The sequence below is a fragment of the Neovison vison genome, chromosome 11 (genome assembly GCF_020171115.1).
Source record: "Neovison vison isolate M4711 chromosome 11, ASM_NN_V1, whole genome shotgun sequence".
Classification (NCBI taxonomy): Eukaryota; Metazoa; Chordata; class Mammalia; order Carnivora; family Mustelidae; genus Neogale; species Neogale vison.
This window is the reverse complement of record NC_058101.1, coordinates 184359367-184376705: the sequence shown is the minus strand read 5'-3', so window position 1 is coordinate 184376705 and position 17339 is coordinate 184359367. Positions and strand designations below refer to the sequence as shown.

General features: G+C 37.8%; 1 protein-coding gene across 1 annotated transcript in view; it reads right to left on the bottom strand.

Annotated features, from left to right (window-relative positions):
- TEX15 (testis expressed 15, meiosis and synapsis associated) overlaps window positions 1-17339 on the bottom strand; it is a 59015-nt gene that overhangs the window by 23362 nt on the left and 18314 nt on the right. Inside the window, exons 3-5 of the mRNA XM_044225430.1 lie at window positions 7877-8114; window positions 2565-2711; window positions 833-995 (exon numbers count right to left, since the gene is read on the bottom strand). Of these exons, the coding sequence (XP_044081365.1) occupies window positions 833-995; window positions 2565-2711; window positions 7877-8114 (548 nt within the window). The remainder of the gene's footprint in view (window positions 1-832; window positions 996-2564; window positions 2712-7876; window positions 8115-17339) is intronic.

Genomic DNA, 17339 nt, shown 5'->3' with positions numbered 1-17339 from the left:
TATTTTAAGAATACAATATATCATATATATAAGATACAAAGTAGATGTTAGTCTATGGTCTGTGTTCTGGGTAAGGCTTCCACTCAATACAAGGCTATCAGCAGTTAGTTTTTCAGGGAGTCGAAAGTTACACATGGATTTGTTGATTGCAAGAGGGTTGGCACCTTTACTTCCATATTCAAGGCTCAGCTATATAGAGACAGAACTAGATTAGTGACTGCTTAGGGGCAAGGGCCTGAGAGGAAAGGGATATGATACCTTTTCAAGGGCACATAGTTTCTTTTTGAGGTGATAATGATAACACTCAATAAGCTGGCACAGACATTTAAAAAAAAATTTATGTGCTGGCAAGGACATGTAATTATGTAACCTGATGCAACTGCTTTTGAAAACTAATTGACATCCTCTTTGGATTAAGTTGCACATTTCTGATGTGGATATATAATATTCTATACAAAAACTACTGCACATATGCATTGAGACAGATAAAGGTTTAAAATAGCAATATTTGTAATAAGAAGAAAACTGGCAACTATCCAAATAGCCCCAGAGGAATACTGTATAATCAACAAATGAAGTAACATGTAAATACATATATAAGAATGAAAAAAACTACAAGCATACTTATCAGCATAGAAGAATCACACAAACATTAATACTGACCAAAAGTAGTCACAAAAATATATCCATTATAATTCTAGATACATAAAATAAAAAATAGGTGAAAGCACAACTATTATTCTTACAGATTCATAATGTATTAGAAAATAATACTCGGAAGTTCCAAGACCAAGACAAATGCTACTGAAGCAGAGTAATATATGTATCTTACCAGCCCTCTTAGGAAATCCAGTTGAGAGGAATCTCAAAGATGTCATAAGGTGTCCATTATCTACTTTTTGACCAATAAATTTTACTGTTAATATTGCATATGGAAGACACTGCCTAGGTTTATCTACTGGCTTTGAAAAAACATTGTATTCATAGAAGTATACCTGAAAGATAAAGAAGGGGATAAAAGAACATTTTTGAGCTAATTAGTGTTAGCAGAATTAAATAAGCTCACATTTAAAAAGCTATGTAACTGCATGATGTTACTTACTCACTGGCTTCCCTATACAAACCTCTTCTCCCCATCATCAACCTTAGTTTTTGAAATTTATTTATTTTTTAAAAATTTATTTATTTATTTATTTGACAAAGAGACCGTGAGAGAGGGAACAAAAGAAGCAGGAGGAGAGGGAGAGTGAGAAGCAGGTTTCCTGCCGAGAAGGGAGCTGACGCAGGGCTTGATCCCAGGGCCCCAGGACCATGACCTGAGCTGAAGGCAGATGCTTAACAACTGAGCCACCCAGGTACCGCTCTAGATTTTTTTAAGTATAAACTTTTCCCCCAACCACATATATTTTACTTGGTAGGGTATCAATGTACGGAGCAGCAGAAACAGTCTGTTTTAAACAACCAACTATTTTTCCACTAAAAGTTCAATGTTTTGCATATGTTATGAACACCTATAGTGTTTTAGTTGGAAGAAAAAGTTAATTGCAAAAATAATAATAGTTCAGGGTGCCTGGGTGGCTTGATGGGTTAAACCTCTGCCTTTAGCTCAGGTCATAATCTCCGGATCTGGGATCAAGCTCCACACTGGGCTCTCTGCTTGGTGGGGAGCCTGCTTCCTCCTCTCTCTCTGTCTGCCTCTCTGCCTACTTATGATCTCTCTGTCAAATAAATAAATAAATAAAATCTTTAAAAAAATACTCAATACATTTTACATTTGGGAGCATATATACACTTCTAGAAAATTTATCTTCATTTAATCATATATATGCTGATATTCGGTGTCTATTACATAAAATTTAATCTTCTAAAGAAGATGAATGGTCTTAGCAGTTTATGACAGAAAATCAGTGTTTCACATGTAATGATGAACACGTTGTCTTTTTTATTTATTTATTTTTTTTAATTTTTTTTTTTTAAAGATTTTATTTATTTGAACACGTTGTCTTTCTCCTGTTGCAAAGTAGAGAAGATCAACAACATTATTTCAAAATAGCTTGTTATAAAAAAGTTGGCATGTTTTGCAAGCTGGGAATCAATCTATGGAACAACTAAATAAAAGAAACCATCCACTGTATTCTGAACACTAACTAGTTAAATGTAAATTTGGGAACTACTAACATTCCTAGATCACAAATATTAAAGCAGCTTTCACTATTTACTTAAGGTCTTTTTAAAAATAAAGATTTTATTTACTTGACAGAGAGAGAACACAAGCAGGGGGAGAGCAGACAAAGGGAGAGGGAAAAGCAGGCTCCCTTGAAGAGGGAGCCTGACGCAAGGCTTGATCCCAGGACCAGGGATCATGACCTGAGCCTAAGGCAGCCGCTTAACCAACTGAGCTACCCAGGCGCCCCTACTTATTTTATTTAAGGTCTTATTATTATTATTATGAATAAATTAAGATATTTTCATTTAATATTTTGAGAAGATGTTTTTAGTCAGGTATCATACAGTGTGAAGCATGTCACTTCCAAGTAGTCAAATGATCCAAAAAGTTAATATACCGCTGAATTGTAGGCTTGTAACTCAATGGTATCTTTCAGAGAAGGTATGCTTCTGGACATATGGCAATCAAAGTTAGGAGAAGGATCCAAAGAAACTTTGTTTTTATCCACCGAAGGCTGAATTTTCTTCACTTTCCCAAAGAGAACCTAAAAAGAAAAAAAAGAAAAAAGGTCCATAAAAATACAAATACACCAGAACATTTTAAACTCCTATGCTAGAACATAAAGTAAGGCTAAATCTTTTTTTAAAGACACAAATAAAAATGGAGAGATAATCCATGTCCCAGATGAATAGGATGACTTATTAATCATACCAATTCCCTTTCTAAATTAAACTCTAAGGTTATAGTAATTGTAACTAAAATTTTAGAAAATCTATTTGTAGAAATGAATTTTAGTCTAAAAACTTATTTGGAAAACTGAACAAATAAGAAAAGCCCAGAAGATTTTGGAAAAAAAAATTTTTTAAAAGATTTTGAGAGAGAAAGAGAGACAGAGTGAGAAAGCATGAGAGAGGAGCTCCCCGTGGAGCTGGGAGCCTGATGTGGGATCCAATCCTAGGACTCCAGGATCATGATCTGAGCCGAAGGCAGTTGCTTAACCAACTGAGCAACCCAGGCACCCGAAAAAAAATTTTTTAGAAAAAAAAAGAATGATGGAAGAGGGGACATGACTTGAACTTCCAAGATATTAAATGTTTTTTTTTTGTTTTTTTTTTTTTTTTAATCAGAGAGAAGGAGAGAGAGAAAGTGATATCAGAGAAGGGGCAGAGAGAGACAAAAGAATCCCAAGCAGGCTCTACATCCAGCACAGAGCCTAAGGAAGGACTCCATATCTCAGGATACCAAGATCATTAACTGAGCCAGAATCAAGAGATGGACACTCAGCCAACTGAGCCACTCCGGAACCCCTATGTGTTTTTTAAAAGGATGGTACTGCCACAAATAAGGCAGAGGGAGAAAATGAACAGAATAAAAAGGCCCAGATAAATACAAGAATCTATAAAAATGTAGTGTAATGTTAAAATTACCATTTGAAATAAGTGAAGCAAAAGCAATAAATGGTATGACACAACAGAAAAAGTTAAATTCCCTTCTCAATATATAGACCAAAATAAATGCCAAACAAGTTAAATATTTAAGTAATGCAAACACTGTAGAAAGAAATGTCACTATCTAACCTCAAAGTGAGAATTCTTTTCTAAGCATATATGCCAAGAACCCATAAACCAAAAACATAAAACTATAAAATATTCCAAAACATTTATTTGTACATCAAAAACAAATGAGTATACTAAAAGACAACCAACCTACTGACTGGGGGAGAGTGGGTGAAATAGGTGAAGGGGATTAAGAGCACCCATCTTTTTTTCGGAGGGGGAGAGGTGTGATGCCCAAATGCAGGGCTGGAACTCATGACCAACTCATGATCAAGACCTAAGCTGAAATTAAGAATCAGATGCTTAACCAACTGAGCCACCAAGGTGCCCCCGAGTACACTTATCTTGATGAGCACTGGGTAATATATGGCCCTTATGAATCACTGTATTGTACTGAAACTAAAATAACACTTATGTTAACTATACTATAATTAAAATTAAAAAATTTTAAAAATGAAATAAAATAAGACTAAGACGTATCATATACATATAATATTAACATACTCATTTGGATCAGGATGAAGATACTGCACTTTAGGATATACTGAGGAACACTTAGGTGGCTGTGTATGGAAAACAAAACAAGAGGAGCCGGGTGGCTCCATTGGTTAAGCATCTCCCTTTGGCTCAGGTCATGATCCCAGGGACTTGAAATCCAGCCTCATATTGGCTCTGTGCTCAACACAGAGTCTGCTTGTTCTTCTCCTTCTGTTCCTATAACCACCTGTTTGTGCACTCTCTCTCTCTCTCTAATAAATAAATAAATAAATAAAATCTTGAAATAAAACCATGAACATAATTAACTGATAAAAGTAAGGTGGAAGAAAGTACAATAGGACAAGTACACACAGTACTTCTATTACTGCCATTTTTTAAAAAAATATTTTTATTTATTTATTTGATAGACAGAGAGAGATCACAAGTAGGCAGAGAGGCAGGCAGAGAGAGAGGGGGAAGCAGGCTCCCCGGTGAGCAGAGAGCCCGATGCAGGGTTTGATCCCAGGACCCTGAGATCTCCACCGGAGCCGAAGGCAGAGGCTTAAACCACTGAGCCACCCAGGCGCCCCTATTACTGCCATTTTTCAATATAATAATACATTCATTCAAAAGTAAAATACTAAAATACAATACTAAATGTAATGTGGTATCCTGCATTTGGGTCCTGGAAGAGAAAAAAATAGTAGAAAAACAGGCAAAATCCAAATAAAGTCTTAGTTTAGTTAACAGTACTGAACAAATGTTAGCCTTTTCATTTTATTATTTTTATTTTCTTACTGAAATAGAACTGACATATACAATGCTATTTACTTAATTTTGATGAAAGTGTTATAGCAATGTGAAATGCTAATATTAGGGGGATGGTAAGGGAAATGTATACAGGAACTTTCTGTACTATCTTTGTAACTTTTTTATAAATTTAAATTTATTCCAATATAAAAAGTTTATTTTTAAAAAAAGGATTATTAAGTGACAAAATATAATTGAAAGTATATTCAGAAAAAAGGATATAAATCAGTAACTATTTTTTTTTTAATTTTTTAAAAAATTTTTACTTTAAAGTAAGCTTCATGTCCAATGTAGGCTTGGAACTCAAAAGCCTAAGATCAAGAATCGCACACTCCACCTGCTGAGCCAGCCAAACACCCCTCACTAAATATCGTTAATAAATATATGCAGAATGTTTAAACTCAGCAGTAACTATGAAAGAAAAAATTGAACCAACGATTACAAACTATTACATAACAAGACCGGCAAAGATTTAAAAGTATAATATATAAAGTGAGGGTTGTGAGATAACATGCTTACACACTGTGGATAGAAATGTCAATTAAGAGGTGCCTGGATGCCCCAGTTGGTTAAGTGTCTGCCTTAAGCGTCTGCTCAAGTCATGATCCCAGCACCCTGCATCGAGCCCCACTTCAAGACCTGCATTGGGCTCCATGCTTGGGGGAAGACCGCTTCTCCATCTCCACCCGGCTTGTGCTCTCTTGCTATCTCTGCCCCTATCTCTGATTCTCAAATAAATAAAATCTTTCAAAAAAAGATTAAAAAACATTTAAAAATGTTAATTAGGGCGCCTGGGTGGCTCAGTGTTTAAGCCGCTGCCTTTGGCTCAGGTCATGATCTCAGGGTCCTGGGATCGAGTCCCGCATCGGGCTCTCTGCTCAGTGGGGAGCCTGCTTCCTCCTCTCTCTCTGCCTGCCTCTCTGCCTACTGTGATCTCTCTCTGTCAAATAAATAAATAAAATCCTTTAAAAAAAATGTTAATTAACATAACCTTTCTCAGGACAGCTGGACATTACATATCGAAAGCTGTGAAAGTATACATAGCTTTGGCTCCCAGTCTGATTTCTTGGTAGGAAATAAGCAATTAGTTCTTAGCAAATAGGTGTGTAGAAATACACCTATAAGGATGATCAAATTAGTAATTAAAAATACAAAACAAAAAAACAAATAATTTATATCCCCAAGTTAAAAAATTTGTTATGCAAATTTATGAGAGCTATATAGTAGAATACTATGTAGTCAGTTATTCAAAAGGCTATTAGAGGGGTGTCTGGCTGGCTCAGCTGGTAAAGCATGTGACTCGATTTTGGTGTTGTAAGTTCAAGCCCCATGTAGGGTGTAAAGATTATACCTAAAAAAAAAGAAAACCTTAAAAACAAAGCTATTAGAGAAGAATATTGAATGCAATGAAAAAAAAGTTATATAGTACACAAAGAATATATTTTAATTACCATTATACATGCATATCTGCATACACAAGCAAGACTACAGATATATAAAAAAATGAACTGTTGTTATTAATGGGCTTTTTGGAACTTCTTGGTATGCACCACATTTTCTAAAATCAGTTTGTATTACTTTTTAATATAAAAATTGTGCCTTACAAATTTGATAATATTTGAAGCCTAAACACATAAGGAATTATTCCAAAGGAAGCACTGGTTTTATATGTACCCATCCGGGCGCCTGGGTGGCTCAGTGGGTTGAGCCTCTGCCTTCGGCTCAGGTCATGATCTTAAGGTCCTGGGATCGAGTCCCGCATCGGGCTCTCTGCTTGGCAGGGAGCCTGCTTCCTCCCCCTCTCTCTCTGCCAGCCTCTCTGCCTACTTGTGATCTCTCTCTGTCAAATAAATAAATAAAATCTTATATGTACCCATCCTATGTTACTAAACCTGAGGATCCTGCCTACGTAATGCAATTTCAGTAGTCCTGGAAAAGCTACAACTAACCATAAAAGTGTATCTTAACCAGTTAGCTGATGCTTTAAGATTTGGTAAGACTTATTTCTTTTCAATTTTGAGTAATTTTAAACTTTCAGAAGAATTGGGAAACTAGTTCAGAGGTCCTAAATACTTGTATCCAGTTTTCCCTAAAGTTAACATCTTATATAAGCATGGCAAAATTATGAGAACTAAGAAACATTGTTATGTTTTTTTTTTAAATTTTATTTATTTATTTGTCAGAGAGAGAGGGAGAGAGAGTGAGCACAGGCAGACAGAGAGGCAGGCAGAGGCAGAGGGAGAAGCAGGCTCCCTGCCGAGCAAGGAGCCCAATGTGGAACTCGATCCCAGGACCCTGGGATCATGACCTGAGCCGAAGGCAGATGCTTAACCAACTGAGCCACCCAGGCGTCCCAGAAACATTGTTATGTTTTAACCCGAAACTAATGTGACATATAATGTATGTCAATTATACTTCAATAAAAAATTAAAGCAAAAAGAAATTAACTTTGTATAATAGTATTAACTAAAATAAAGATTAAGAGTTTAGTAACTTTTGCTTAAGCCAGAATTACTATAATCAACGTTTTGGGAGAAAAACACTTAAAACACTCTGGTATTAATTATGGTCTGAACAAAAAAGAGAAAGAAGGTTATTTAAGACAGAAAAATATGTAAATTGGAAAGACAAAGATGATACAGGCTGTGTTTGCTTACTTGCAGTTTTGTTTTATGCCACATACCCAACTAAAGTCAGAAATAGGGGAAAATTTCAAATGATAATGATGGTGAAAGTAATATATATATACTATTTATTTTATATAATACAACTTAAAAACATAATAATTCATACTGAAAGGAGAATATGTTCAGGTCAATTTAAAGTAACTGAGTATAATATTTAGTAATTGTTTTCTGCTACCTACCTTAAAAATTATAATACTTTCTACAGTAATGCTTCTACTATGAGCGTAATTCAAAGCAACATCAACATGTCTAAATACATAAATTCCAAGAAGAGGATTTCCTAATATCTTCAATGTAGATGTTCTGGTACTTATCCCATTTTGATATATTTCAGCCACATCATTCTGAGGAAGTGCTAAAAAGCAGAAATGTTCTTCAAGTTCTCTGCCATGTCTTCCACTCTCACGCATCTCTGACCTAAAGCAAAACAAACTGTGTGTAGTTAAATGAGAATACTGACAGAATTTTCAAGGTGAAGATAAATATTTCAGTTTGCTACAGTTAGAAAGCAAGACAATTACTGGTAACATTCAGAAACATCACCATTCTCTAACAAGCTAGGCTGAAAATCATCTAAGGAAAGAATTCAAGACATAGATAACTACTCGTCCAGAATTATGGACTACTTTCTGTATAGGGCAGTGATAATAAGGGCTAATATTTCTCAAGCGCTACTAAAATACCCAGCATGCTAAGACTTACCCTTTCCAAGCATTTTTGTAAAATTTTTCTGAATTTTCCAAGAATTGATTGCTATCATTATTTTATTGTTGTTTTTATAATCATTTTTTCCCTCATCCTCCTTGCTTGCCTCTGTTATACTCATTTTTTAAAATGAGGAATATGAAGTTCAGAGAGTATAACTTGCCAAAATAGCAAGGCGACAAGAGTTGGAATTATATATGTGAAATTTTGTTTGCTAAGTTCCAGAGCTCAAGTTCTCACTTACTTGTCTATGGATGAAAGAACGTGCATTTCTTAAATAAATATATAGACACAAATATGATAAATTATTAGGGACATTCTCCATTGTTCAGGGATCCAGACTGCAGCTAGAAGAAACAAACTAGAATTTGATTACAGAGCACTCCTATTACAGAAGTCAGAAAATTAAGAATCATCCTCAAAAAAGATTATAATCTGAAGTATATACACTCTTGAAATTTTTTTTTTAAAAGATTTTATTTATTTATTTGACAGAGAGAGATCACAAGCAGGCAGAGAGGCAGGCAGAGAGAGAGGAGGAAGCAGGCTCCCTGCTGAGCAGAGAGCCCAATGCGGGCCTCGATCCCAGGACCCTGAGATCATGACCTGAGCCGAAGGCAGCGGCTTAACCCACTGAGCCACCCAGGCTCCCACACTCTTGAAATTTTGACTATGCGCCACAAGTACCATTTAACTGGGGGCGCTGGAGTGGCTCGGTTGGTTGAGCGCCTGCCTTTGGCTCAGGTCATCATCCTAGGGTCCTGGGATCAAACCCCTGGATCAGGTTCTTTGCTCAGTGAGGAGTATACCTCTCCCTTTCCATCTGCTCCTTCTCCAGCTCATGTTCTCTCTTGCTCTCAAATAAATTAATCTTTTTTTTTTTTTTTTTTTTTTTAAAGAACCACTTAACAGTACACACAAAGCAATCTAGAAGTCTTGCTCAGGTGTAGTAGCAGCAACAACTGCCACAGTAGGTGATACAGTAGAGAGGTCCAATCGCTAGGACAGAGGTGTGCTTCCAAATCATTATCAGCAGTGGAGAACCTCATAACTTAGAGTAAAGTAAGGTATACTACAAAAGGAAAATGGTTCTTGAATACCACATTGCTACCAATATTTTTTATTTCCTGGAATACCACTCAGAGTTTGTATTAAGTATACTAAGCACATTAGCATATTAGTATTTATCTTATTTGCATGAATAACTTCCTGTTTACAGTACACAAGGCCACAAACCACATGGCAACAGTTACAAGCAAGAATAACTGATTATATCATGACTACTTTGTCCCAGTTCCTGGAAATGTCAAACTTAACTACCAACTCCACATATCATCACCTTCTGCTCCTGCTTGCAACTTGACATCAGTATATTCTATGAACCACTAAGATCTCCATGTTGATAGGGTTTAAATATCACAGAAGAATTAGAGTACTTTTTTCTGTTTTCCCAATTTCTCAACTCGTTTTTTCCTAGACTCTGGAAAAGCATTAATTTTCTGAGCGTGCCTAGAAGGAATCCCCATGTGGGAGTACTAACAATAATAGCACAAAGGATGGGAGGAAGGAAGGAAATGTTCACTGTTGTAAGGTTCTTACACTACACATGAATATAACATTATGTTAAGGTACACTGTGTAAACCCTAGAGCAGGGTTTAACTTTCTGAGGAACCTACATACTGCTTTCCAGAGTGGCTATGTCAGTTTGCATTCCCGCCAACAGTGCAAGAAGGTTCCCCTCTTTCCACATCCTCAACTAATATCTGTTGCTTCTTGTGTTGATAATTTCAGCCCTCTGATTGGTGTGAGGTGTTATCTCATTGTAGTTTTGATTTACATTTCTCTGATGATGAGTGATACTGAACATCCTTTCATCTGTCTGTTGGGCATCTGTTGTCTTTGGAGAAATGTCTATTCATGTCTTCTGCCCATTTTTATTTATTTATTTTTTTTTTATTTTTAAAGATTTTATTTATTTATTTGTCAGAGAGAGAGGGAGAGTGAGCACAGGCAGACAGAGAGGCAGGCAGAGGCAGAGGGAGAAGCAGGCTCCCTGCCGAGCAAGGAGCCCAATGTGGAACTCGATCCCAGGACCCTGGGATCATGACCTGAGCCGAAGGCAGCTGCTTAACCAACTGAGCCACCCAGGTGTCCCTTCTGCCCATTTTTAAATTGGATTATTTTTTGGTGGCTTTAGAAGTTTTATTAAAAGGTTGGCTCTTCAGAGTTATCAGACACTAGGATCTATGTTAACTTATTAAAATGACTGAAGCTCTGAGTCTCAAGACTTCCATTTCAGATATCACAGGTAATATGAATTTGAATAGCCTTTTTTTGTAGTGACATGTAAACAAATAAGAATATAAAGACCTAATACATACAAAGTGACCTATTAGAGAGGAAGCTGAAGAGACTCCATTTTTAGAAAGGTTCCATCTCTGCTGTTGTTCTGCTAGGCCGCATTTACTTTTGTTTGATATTCTGCATCTGAATAAACCAAAGAAGCTATGTTCCCATCCTAAGTGGGAAACAAGAAAGTTAATCATTCTTGTCCTAGGACCCCAAACATGAGGTAACATCTAAGAGTTGGACCCCAAACACATTCCAGGCTATTAGCTGAAAACAAACCTCGGCCAGTGCTGGCATCAATAACCCCTACCTTTATAAAATACACCTATTATTCACTTGTTACTTGTCTCTGACTGGACCTTACCCTGGATTCCTGAGAGAAAACATACCCTTAACCTCCTTCCAATATAATTGTCTAACCCCATGTGATGAGACTCATTTACTCTCTGAACTCCCACATATTCTGTCTGCTACTGTGTCTGTCACTTATGCTATTTAATAAACTCTGTTTTCACTTCCTGGCTTGCATTTATTTTCTCTCCGGCATGAAGTCAAGGACCCTGCTGGATGGTCCTATGGGAATCTTCTCTGGGTCTGAGGACCCAGCCTGCCTGCATTATTACCAAGAAACATTAATGCCAATCAAATTCTGTGCTAACAGGATATTTATATTATCTTAGATATAAAAAACAAATAATAGTTAAGAATAATTTTCAGAAATATTTACTCACGTTTTTATGCACTAATACTAATAAGGAGTAAGTGTCACAATCTGTCAGGCCCTGTATCTTATATATACTTTAAGCTCTGGAGTGGAAAGTTCTAAATCCACCCAGCATTCAAGTGTTAACCTGTAGATATACTCTTGGTTGTGGGTTGGTCATTTTTTTAACCACTATTTTATTAAATGTTAATAAATGTAAAAAACTTAGATAAGAAAATTCATATGGACAGAGAAGTTATGTATAAGTTAACACAGCAGAACAAATGAGTGGATAGAATTCTGGATATATTTTGGAAGACTGTGACCTTAGAGAATTGACTGTATGTACGGAGTGCCTAGGTGGCTCAGTTGGTTAAGCCATTGCCTTCGGCTCAGGTCATGATGTCAGAATCCTGGGATGGAGTCCCGCATCGGGCTCCCAGCTCTGTGGGGAGTCTGCTTCTCCCTCTAACCTTCTCCCGTCTCATGCTCTCTCTCTCAGATAAATAAATAAAATCTTTAAAAAAAAAAATTGACTGTGTGCTACTATGAAGTTTATCTACCTACTGAAATCAAGTACAACAAAGTATAAGGTATAAGTGCCTCAGATGGAATGCCCAGATCATAATTACATTATATAGAATAGATTTCTGAGATTTGTGTATAATAGGTAGTAAATAATTTTTTGTTGAGTAAATGAAACACTTTCAGTATCATATCTCAAAGTTTAACTGGATACAAAAGAACTCTATTTAGGTACCTGGGTATGTGAAGGAGAGAATACAAGTATTCAGCTAAGTATGTCTTTAAGGAAATAGTTAAAGAAAATGAAGTAATTGGCTTTGGACAGCTGGAAAAAGAATTTAATTGTTTTCAAATCCATGAGACGGCTGGTAAGTGACCCATCTCTACCTGGCAGGAACTACAATGTGTGAAAAGAAGCATAAACAAGGTAAGAAAAACTGGGATTTAACTAAGTTCACAGAAGAAGTAAATTTCCTTTTTTTCTTATTAAAAGATTTTATTTATTTGACAGAGAGACAGAGCACAAGCAGGTAGAGTGGCAGACAGAGGGAGAGAGAGAAGCAGACTCCCTGCTGAGTAGAGAGCTGGATTTTGAGCTTGATCCCAGAACCTTGGGATAATGCCCTGAACTGAAGGCAGATGCTTAACCAACTGAGCCACCCAGGCACCCTGTAAATTTCTTTTTCTTTTTTTTTTTTTTAGGAGTTGGGGAGAGGGAAAATGGGTATGGGGAGGGCCAGAGGGAGAGAGAGAATCCCAAGCCCAGAACAGAGGCCAACATGGGGCTTGACCCCACAACCCCAAGCTGAAATCAAGATGGATGTTTAACCAAGTGAGGCACCAGGGCACCCCAGAAGAAGTACATTTTTTTTAAGTTTTTTTTTTTTTAAAGATTTTATTTGTTTGACAGACAGAGATCACAAGTAGGCAGAGAGGCAGGAAGAGAGAGGAGGAAGCAGGCTCCCGCAGAGCAGAGAGCTCGATGTGGGGCTCGATCCCAGGACCCTGAGATCATGACCTGAGCTGAAGGCAGCAGCTTTAACCCACTGAGCCACCCAGGTGCCCCAGAAATACATTTTTGGTTCAAGGGTAGTGACGTCACAAAGATGGTAGAGTAGCAGATCCCACCCTCCAGCCCCCGCAACAAAGATCAACCATTAGATAGCTACCTATAAAGAAAAACAGCTTTGGGAGAGCTTTGGAGGTCACTTAAGAAACTTCAGCACATGGTGGCATAGAAAGCTAGAGAATAACTGTGCAAAAAAGGGAAGGATGAACAGCTTCAATTTGCCTGTACCATTCCACATATTGAGCAGGCACTGTTCAGTGTCAAGAGGAATTCCCTAGATAGAGAGTTCTTCTCACCAGGAAAGTGAGAGTGAGGTAAGTAGCCAGTTTCCCCAGCCCTTTGGGGCACTGCATGGAGAATCAAGGATCTGCTTTTGCTTTACTCCAAACAGGGAATGGCAAAGCTGAGACACAAAGAGATGGCTAGGAACAATGAAAAAAAGCAGAGGCTACCAACAGGAGCTATACATCAGGAGCCACCACCTCCCCCCTGACTGCTGAGCAAACATCAGTAGCTTTCACTACTGAAGAAACCAACAGCCACTGTGGCTGTAGCATACCCCTGCAAATATCACTAGCCTCAGACCCACAGGTGTTTACACTTGTTGACACCAGTCACCTTATGTCTTCCCACCCGCCTTCCACCAGAAGCCCACCAAAGACTCTGGCTCCGAGAGTGCAACACACCAACTTAGATTCTTGTAGCTGACACTCACTAGCATGCCGGTGCTCAGGGCTAGCTCCTCCAGCTGTGTACTTATAAGCTGTTGGCTAAATATCTGTCACCAGCCCAAACTGCTGTGTGCACACCATGGCAAGATCCTGCAGCCACATTAGACCACTTCCATACCCAAGACTCCTATAGTGGTATGTGGGCCAGAGCAAGCTCTACCATACGTCACTATCCTGTATCACTAGGTTCACCTGTACCTAGCCACTCCAGCTATGCGCCTGAATACCCTCTGGCCCAATCTCCATCATTAACCTCCATACTGCTATGTGTCCAGGGCAAGATACTGCCAACACAATAATGAACAGCCGCCAGGATCCCCACAGCTGCCAGTGCACATGTCCTTGGCTGGCCCTTGCTGCCTACCCTGGCACTCACCACTACACATGTGTTAGCAACTGGACCCTGCCACAACACAGACACCTGCAAATGAGGGTGTCCATATGACAGACTCTGGCCACTACCACTGCTTACTCTGGTCCCCAGCTGATGGACCAGGAGGAGATGCTGAGAACCCCAACAGCCCTTGCAGCATACATGAATGCCTAGGAGCACTCACCAAGACCACACAACTGCTGATAATGTACAGGCCAAGGCCTGATCCAAGATTTGTCATCCATCGCCTCGACCTGAAGCAACTACATGTCCTACACTTGGCACCCTGCACAAGAGCACACTCTACCATGTCCCCACTTGCAGGTGAAGGTCTATACTTACCGAAGTTCAACACATAAATTCTGGAAGACATGACCACTTCTTCAAGCTTTAAAGATTATGAAGAATCAGTGAAGTATGACTCCACCAAAGGCATAGAGTAAACCTCTGGTAACTTGCACAAGGAAATGGAGATATAGGATTTATACTGCTAAGAATTCAAATTACTCTAAACATTCAACATAGTATAGAAATCCTAGCTACACAAATTGGTAAGAAAAAGAGATAAAAGGGAGAAGCAAATGCAATCTCTGTTTGCAGATGACCCCGATATTACGTACAGAAAAATCTAAAGACTCCACAAAAAAACTCTTAGAACAAATGAATTTAGGAAAGCTGTAGCATACAAAATCAACATACAGAAAAATTTTACATGTCTATACTCTAAAGAGAACTATCAGAAAGAGAAATTCAGAAACCAACCCATTTACAATTACATTGAAAAGAATAAAATACCTAGGAATAAATTTAACCAAGGATGGGAAAGACATGTACAACTGAAAACTGACATTTGCTGAAGAAGACATAGATATAAAGAATGTCTGTGCTCATGAGCTGGAAAAATTAACATTTTTAAAAAGGCCACACAACCCAAGGCAATTCAATGCAATTCCTACTGAAGTTCCACTGGCATTTTCCATAGAAATGGAATAAATAATCTTAAACTTGTATGGAACCACAAAGACCACGAATAGCCAAAGCAATCTTGAGAGAGAACAAAGTTGGAAGCACAATGCTCCCTGATTTCAAATTACAGTTTAAAGCTATAAAAACTGGGATGCCTGAGTGACTCAGTGAGTTAAGCATCTGCCTTCAACTCAGGTCACAATCCTATGGTCCTGAGATTGAGTCCCTCTTCCGGCTCCTTGCTCAAGCGGGAAGCCTGCTTCTCCCTCTGCCTGCCTCTTCCCCTGCTTATGTCCTCTCTCTTTTTCTCTGACAAATAAATAAAATCCTAAAAAAAAAATCTATAAAAAGCAAAACAGCATGGTACTAGCATAAAAACAGACACACATCAATGGAACAGAACAAAGAGCCCAGAAATAAACCCAGGCATATGCAATCAGTTAATTTATGACAAAGAAGCCAAGAATATACAGTGGGAAAAGGGCAGTCTCTTCAATAAATGATGTTGGGAAAACTGGACAGTCACATGTAAAAGAGTGAAACTATACCACTTTCTTACACCAGGCATAAAAATTAACTCAAAATGGTTTAAAAGATTTAAATGTAAGACCTGAAACAATGATCTCCTGGAAGTAAACAGGCAGTAAGCTCCTGTACATTGGTCTTGGCAATGATTTTTTTGGATCTGACCCTAAAAGAAAAGGCAACAAAAGCTAAAATAAGCACAAAGGACTTTATCATACTGAAATACTTCTGCACAGCAAAAAAGAATCAACAAAAGGAAAAGCTGATTTATGGAGTGGGAAAAAATATTTACAAATTGTGTATCTGATAAGGGGTTAATATCCAGAATACATAAGGAATATACAATTCAAAAGCAAAACACCAACAATCTCATTTAAAAATGGCACAGAACTTTAATTGACATTTTCCAAAGAAAATGCACAAATGGCCACCAAGTACATAACAAGGTGCTCAACATCACTAATTATCAGGGAAATGCAGATCAAAACACATGATGAGATATCATCTCATACTCGCCAAAATGGCTATTCTCAAAAAGACAAGGTAAAGAGTGCTGGTAAGGATGTAGGGAAAAGGGAACACTGGTGCACTGTTAAAAGAAATATAAATTGGTATGCCACTATGGAAAACAGTATGGAAATTTCTGAAAACACTAAAAATAGAACTACTCTATGATCAAATACTCCTACTTCTGGGTATGTATCTGAAGTAGATGAAACTGCTATCTCAAAGAGATATCTGTACCAACCATGTTCATTGCCAGCATTATTTGTAATAGCTAAGACATAGAAACAACCTAAGTATCCATCAACACATGAATCAATAAAGAAAATGTGGTACAGGGATGCTGAGTGGCTCAGTCGATTAAGCAGCTGCCTTCGGCTCAGGTCATAATCCTAGGATCCTGGGATTCAGTCCCACATCAGGCTCCCTGCTCAGTGGAAAGCCTGCTTTTCCCTCTGCCTGCTCCTCCCTCTGCTTGTACTCTTTCTCTCCCTGTCAAATAAATAAATAAATAAAATATTTTTAAAAAAAGAAAATACACACATACACACAAACATCATGGAATATTATTCAGCAATAAAAACAAAGGAATCCTCAGTCTGTGACAAAATGAGTGGACCTTGAGGGCATTGCGTTAAGTCAGAGAGACACTAATACCATATAATCTCATTTACATGTGGAATCTAAAAACATCAAATTCATATAAACAGCAGAAGATGGTTGCCAGGCCTAGAGATGGGGGGAAGTGGGGAGATGCTGGTCAAGAGTACGAACTTTATATCAATTATAAGATGAGTAAGTTCAGAGGATCTATGGGACAGCATGCTAACTGCAGTTAATAATATTGTATCATCTACTTGAAAGTTGTTCTAAGAATAGAGCTTTGGGATGCCTGGGTGGCTTATTTGGTTAAGCCTCTCTCTGCCTTCAGCTCAGGTCATGATCTCAGGGTCAGGTCCTGAGGACCTGGGGAGCCTGCTTCTCCCTCTGCCTGCTGTTCCCCCTACTTGTGCTTGTGCTCTCAATAAAATCTTAAAAAAAATAAAAGTTAGCGTAAAATAAATAGAATAGAGCTTTAATGTTCTCACCATAACAAAACAAAATGGCTAATTACGTGAAATAAAAGGATGAATTAACTAACATTATCGTAGTAAACATTTCATAATATATATGTGTATCATATTTCAATAA